At 44.4% G+C, this 6,238-nt stretch overlaps 1 protein-coding gene across 1 annotated transcript in view; it reads left to right on the forward strand.

Moving 5' to 3' along the window:
- Positions 1 to 567: 567 nt before the first annotated feature.
- The window catches only part of FGFR3 (fibroblast growth factor receptor 3), a gene marked incomplete at both ends in the record, with an annotated part of 32,912 nt that continues 27,241 nt past the window's right edge, over positions 568 to 6,238 (forward strand). Inside the window, 2 exons of the mRNA XM_010143587.1 lie at positions 568 to 831; positions 5,187 to 5,240. Of these exons, the coding sequence (XP_010141889.1) occupies positions 568 to 831; positions 5,187 to 5,240 (318 nt within the window). The remainder of the gene's footprint in view (positions 832 to 5,186; positions 5,241 to 6,238) is intronic.

The following is a 6,238-nucleotide window of genomic DNA, read 5'->3' on the forward strand; positions in this document are numbered from 1 at the left end:
TCTTCCTCCCAGCTTCCCTGTTGGTTCCTTCAGCCCACAGAGGCTGACTTTGGGCCACCCTAAGTCACTTGAGAAAGAGGGTTTAGCCCCATTTGTTGCTTCTTGTATCCCTTCCTTGCCAGGTCTTGCAGGGCTTGTGGACAGACTCACAGGAATAAAGAAACTGAGACTGTGAATAAAGCAACTGAATTGTGCAAATAAAGAAACTGAACTGTGAGTTTTTCAGCACGCACTTACTTCTACCAGATGACACCCCCCGCCATGTAACACTGGGTGTTGCGATGACCCTGCATGGAGGTCTGTGCTGTTTGCTGTGGTGCACCTGATAGGGTGGCCATGTTTAGCTCGCTATAGGGTTGAAGCCATCCTTGTAGATCATTCAGAGACCTGACTGTCTTTCTGCATTACTACCTCGCCTGGGGCAGGCAAGGTTTGCCTCTGGTAATGAGGAGCTCTGGGCACACGGAAGCATCAGTAAGCTAAATACTAGTTCATTTTTTAAATGGTCTTTTGTTGTCCGACACCTGTTCTTACGCACTCATTTCCATTTCTTTCTTCCCATTGCAGAATACTTGAGGAGCGAGACCACCTTTCTGGAAGAGTTGGTGTTTGGAAGTGGAGATACCATTGAACTTTCTTGTAACACGCAAGGCTCTTCTGTGTCTGTCTTCTGGTTTAAAGATGGTATCGGGATTGCACCTACCAACAGAACTCATATTGGTCAAAAACTGTTGAAGATAATCAATGTGTCATATGATGACTCGGGGCTGTACAGTTGCAAGCCGAGGCATTCCAACGAGGTCTTGGGAAACTTCACAGTCAGAGTGACAGGTACGTGCAGAAATACAGCCGTCTCGGTGACTTCTTTTTATTTAAATTTTACCCCTTCACATGCTCAACCCAGCTGGTTCTTTACTGTGTTCATCCGGACTTGGTAGGTCTCTACCTCCCTGGTAACTCCTGGCAGTGATGAGACTGACCAAACAAACCAATCGGAGTGCTTGCCTGCCCGTACCAAATGTTAAGGCTTGATGCTAATACTGAGAGAGACCTAGAAATGGTGCTAGTCAGATTAAACCCCAACCCCCCTCGCCAACACTCAGATAGATGCAGTGCTGCGTGTGCCTTTGAAGCGTTTTGTGAGTGAGTGAACTGTGGCTCCGGGAGGTGAAGAGACTTTCATCACTTTATGTGACAAATCAGTGGCAAAACTGCATGTAAAAGCTGGAGGTTCCTGAGAACCGTTTCCCTGTGGTAGCTGCTACATCCCTTCCCTCTGTTGTCACAAATTACTAGTTTGTCTCGGAAGCAGCTTATCTGCAAACTGTGCGTATTTCAAATACAGGCTCCATCAAAGGCACTTTCTGGGATTCATATATTGCAAACTAGCGCTGTGTTAGCAAAGCACATGCTCTCATGTGCTTGGCCGTGTTTTCCGTGATTGGGGCAGTAGGACAGAAGAGCTACAAGCTGCGCAAGCCGGGATCACTAAACAGAGGGCGCCAGAAAAATCTGTTTTTCTCCGATAGCTACCCGCCTAACACTAAGATCATCTCCATGATTTCAGGCTGCTGCAGTGGGAGGTGGGTTGCTCATCACTGGGAGCAGTTAGCAAGCCTCCTGATCACACAGATTAAAAGCCTGAATTTTCAGAATTAACCCCTTGTGGATCTAAGGTTTTGAAACCTTTCCTTTGCCCTTGCGCTGTTGGAGCTTTTTCAAGCATCCTCAAACAGTAGGTCCTTGCCTCCAAAAGTTGAGTTCCCTCAAAAAGTAAGGGGCTCTGCCTGAAAACCAGACACAGACATGTTTGTGATTGTAAATCACATCCACTCCATAAAGGGCTTTCTCGTGCCAGAAATAGGATTTTGTATAAGTGAGAGAGTCAAACCGTCATGAGAATAAAAGCTTGTTTCAGCAAGCCTTCACCAACATCTGCTTTTCATTGAATGTTACTGGAGATTGCTGTGAATGCTTCAAGGTCATATCAATTAAATGGTTAAAGAAGTATTTGGCCCTTGAAAGGCTTTCTTTAACTAGGTACGATTATTGGAACTATCCAAGGAACTGCAGGTTGTTAGAAATGCTACTCTCTTTATTTTTTTAATAAGTGACATTAAGATGCTTTTGAGTTCAAGGGGCAGCAGGGAGGCAGAAGAGGGCAGCTGGTTGCACACTCCAATGCAACAGCTGCCAGCCCCCAAAGTTTGTAAAGTGAGAAATTGTTTTTAATAGTGGAAGGGCTGATAATCCTCTGCTTTTAAAAAGTTTAAGCCCCTGTGTTTTTCCTCTTCGCTAATAATAGCTAATAACAGCTTACGAACAAGCGAGTAACCTGAACCTGCTTTCTGACAGCATTACGAGTCTTTGATTCTATTAGCCCACTGTCATTACCACCAAAGTGCCTGTAATGTGGGAGTCTCCGTTTTAGCTGTCAGCAGCACTTGTTTTGAACTTTGAAGCGCTGCTTTATGTGGCAATAGTGGTGCCTCTTGTATGCTCAGATATTTCTTCATGACGGGTATTGATCGCTCAGCGTGGCACTGCGGAGGTGAGATTGTTATCAGAGATTTGCAGTTTGTGTTCCCGCTTGTTAAAGGTAATGTGGAAATCTGAAGTTCAGGGCTGGAGTTGGTCTCTGCATTAAACTAGTTTAAATTTGTACTAACAAACTAGAATTGCTCTGATCTGTCTTCTTAAGTGAGCAAAACTAGGTATGTTCAGAATAGCTGATAGGACACGTAAGTTCAGTTTTGAAAGGTGCTTCCAGATTCTGGAACTCTTTCAGAGTTTTCCTATGTGGGACTGTGAGTTTTGAATCTACAGTAGATTGGATTTTCTGCAGTGACTGTCACCATACGTAGTGAGATGCTTGACTCAGAAGGTAGAGCAAGGAGATGCCAGAGCTGACCTTTCAGGGTTGAAAACCAGGTTGATTAATAGCAGGGTTTGATCTCTTTAATTTGATCCCTCCCTTGACAGACATGGGCTTGAGTATTTTGCTAGTTTACCAAAAGAAAGGTTCCTCTTAAAACCTGAGCACTTGAAGAGGGTCACAAATAGAGGCTGCATGCCCAAACTGATCTCCAGCCCTGCTGGCAGAGGATTAATTTCTGCAACCATTCCACTCGCAAGAACAGCCTTCAGATTTAGAGTTGGAGCAGCAGCCCTGTGATGACATGGGATCCAGGCTGGTACCAGTGAAAAGAGCTTTCAAAATACCCAAGACAAAGCTCTTCAAAACAGGTGACTAGAAAAATTAAGCCCCCTTCAGTTCATCATGAGAGATAGCATCTAGCAGTTCTTGCTGATGCCAATCCTCTTCCTCTTCTGAAAAGGATTATAGTTTCAGTAAATGATAACAAACAGCTTACAAATTCTTAGTCACCTTTTGAAAAAGTTGCTGTTTGAGTAACCTGAATAGGGCAGTAGCTCTGGACATGGAATACTTGGTCTTAAAACCTCAGCTGCACCTCTCATCAAGCAAGGTCAAAGGCTCTTCCCTCAGTCTTGTGGAAATGACATTGAATTGGTTTAAAAATGGATTCTGCTCCTCTGGTCACGATTGGTTCTTTGGAAAATGGAAATAAACTATAATCGCGTGTTAATATATGGGTAACCAGATCTGAGAATGCCGGGCTGAGAATGTGCTGGTTTCTCTGCCGATGCTGGTGGGGATTTGGCTCAGTTTCTGCCTTTGCCGGGACTTGAGTAAACTGCTGGTTCAGCCAAAACACCTAAACATAAACTTCACTTTCAGCAAGCCTTGTGGCATTTCCCTAGTTCTGCTGCCAGCAGGACCTCAGCTGTGGATTTGCAGTTAGATACATGCTTGGAGGCTTCCCTGAGGCTTTGCCAAAGAGAAGGTGCGAAGCACGATGTCCCGCTGCAGTCTACAGCAGGGAGATGATTCTGCTGCCTCTTCCTCCTGTAGGTGGTGAATATGGCTGGAAGGTCATTCAAGATTTTACAGAGAAGTAGTGTATGCTGTTACCTTTCCCCTACCTTTTTTTTACCCTTTCTTTTCTTTTTTTTATCATTTTTTTCTTCTTCTTTTTTGCTGTGTGTGTTTTTAGGGTTTTTTCTTTTCTTCCTTTTTTATGTCCACTGAGCTGGTCAGAGAATGGCAGAAGACCTTAGTGCATCTGGAAATGAAGGAGGTGCTGCCTGGATTGGTCTAAAGTAGTGCTTTACGTTTCCGGCCACACATTGAACACTCTTAAAAGTTTCCTATTTTCTAATGTTTAAGGCGAAGTTCTTTTACTGCTGCATCACAATGTGCTTCACTGCTGCTGGGTTGTTAGCATTTTACCTTTATTTAAAAAAGAATTTCCTGGAGATTTTATGAACTCAGCAATGATAAATCTTCCAGACACTGAACTGTACTACATCATGTAAGCTGAATCAAATGCTAAGCTGCTATTTTATAATGGGATTTACATTTACAGTAGTCATTTGCTGAGGGGAAGAGGGACTGAGACTTCATTGTGGACAGCTTGGAGAAGGTGAGAAGCTAGACCACACAAACAGAAACAGTTCAGGATGTCTTGGAAAGATTCAGATGGAAAATTCCCACCTGTTAACCTGCGTTCAATTACAGCCTCGAGATGCCTCTGCAGGAGGAATATAACCAAAGAGAGCTGGTTCACAGCATAGCCATTGAGATGCTGATCTAGAGAGAGGTGTGATTGCAAGGGAGATTTTAAAAGCTTTGGTCTGAGTAGTTGAGCAGGGAGTTAACAAGGGGAAACATGGCAGGGTTGTATCGAATTAAAAGAAAAATGAAGGGAAAGTGAATTAGAAATGCTGACCCATCACGTTGAGACTTCGTGGAGTAAAAAGACTTCAGAGTGAATGCTAGAGGAAAAAAAAAAGGCAGGGGAGAGCTTGTTCTGCAAAAAGAATTTTCCCTTTTTGGAATTGCTTCTTTATTTATGAGGAGAAGAGCACTTCACACAGGGAGAAGTATTTGGCACTGGATCCCAGTCTGTGGTGGCAGAACATGGGCAAACTCAAGACACCGCACTCCCACTTAAGAAGGCTCCTGGCCAGTTGTCCCTGGCTCAGCAGCGTGAGAGGGACGTGCTGGTGGAACTGCAGGGAAGGGTGACCCGTCACTCGCGCGTCCAACGTGGTATTCCTGTGTGCTACCCTCTTGGTGCCTCACTTCTTTCTCCTTCTTCTAGATTCCCCTTCATCGGGTGATGATGAAGATGATGACGATGAGTCAGAAGATACAGGTAATTTGTTTTTCTGGGATATAAAGGCCTTTTCTTTCAAAGAGATGTGGCTCCCAAGCAGAGCAGCTGATCCCGGATGTTCACCTGGTTGGACAGCAGCCCTTTCTCCGTGCTGAAATCAGTGACCTTAGGATGGTACTGTGATGATGTTTATCTAAAAATTGAGAAATAGCTACCAGACTGTTATTGCTGCTCTAATATCCTACGGCAGCAGTGGTATAATTAATGTTTTTGGAGTCTTGATCCTGTGAATCTGACGTGATGAGCTAGAGTTAGAAATTCTCCTTGCACGTAAATCCACACAAACCCATGTATCATGTTTTATTTTTAACTGCACTGACGTTACATGAGTTTTACACCATTGCAAATCTTGGCCTGCTTTATTTTCAGCTGTTTTGATTCTGGTCCTCACCAGCACCGTGGCTGGAGTCAGAGCATAAAATTCACACTAGCCAAGGGCCAAACCGACTGATGCCATAAGCAGGAGCTTTGGCTTTACTGGCTTTTTCGTTCACTTACGTGGGGAAGGGAGCCCCAGGACAGAGCCTCTGGGTGCTTTTACTCTGCGTCTTTCAATCTCAGTCCTTGTTTCTTCAAGTGCCGTAGCGGTCATCAGGATCATTACATGCAGCAGAGACATTAGTGCTGTGTTTTGCTATGCTCTTGATGTGTCTGTAAAGTGAGCTGCCTGTGTGTATGTGTTTTTAATAAATAAACGTCTTGCATTTGAACTCCCATTCAGCTATTTACATTGGCAGGAGTTCAACATGACTGGAAAATTTCTCCTGCCCGTAGCGTTGGACGTACAGGACTCTTTAAAACAGGTCTCTCACTGTCAGAAATTCATACCGCTGTGTCGTGCGCTGTGTGGACACTAATAGCGAGTTACGGTGCCAGGCGACCCATTGGCAGCCGTTAGTGGTTTTTCTGATAGCTTTTAATTAAGGGCCAGACCCTGTGAGGTGACAAGTACCTCTGCAGAGGTGCTTGGGATTCCT

This window comes from Buceros rhinoceros, unplaced genomic scaffold, assembly GCF_000710305.1.
Source record: "Buceros rhinoceros silvestris isolate BGI_N320 unplaced genomic scaffold, ASM71030v1 scaffold4769, whole genome shotgun sequence".
NCBI classification, from domain to species: Eukaryota; Metazoa; Chordata; class Aves; order Bucerotiformes; family Bucerotidae; genus Buceros; species Buceros rhinoceros.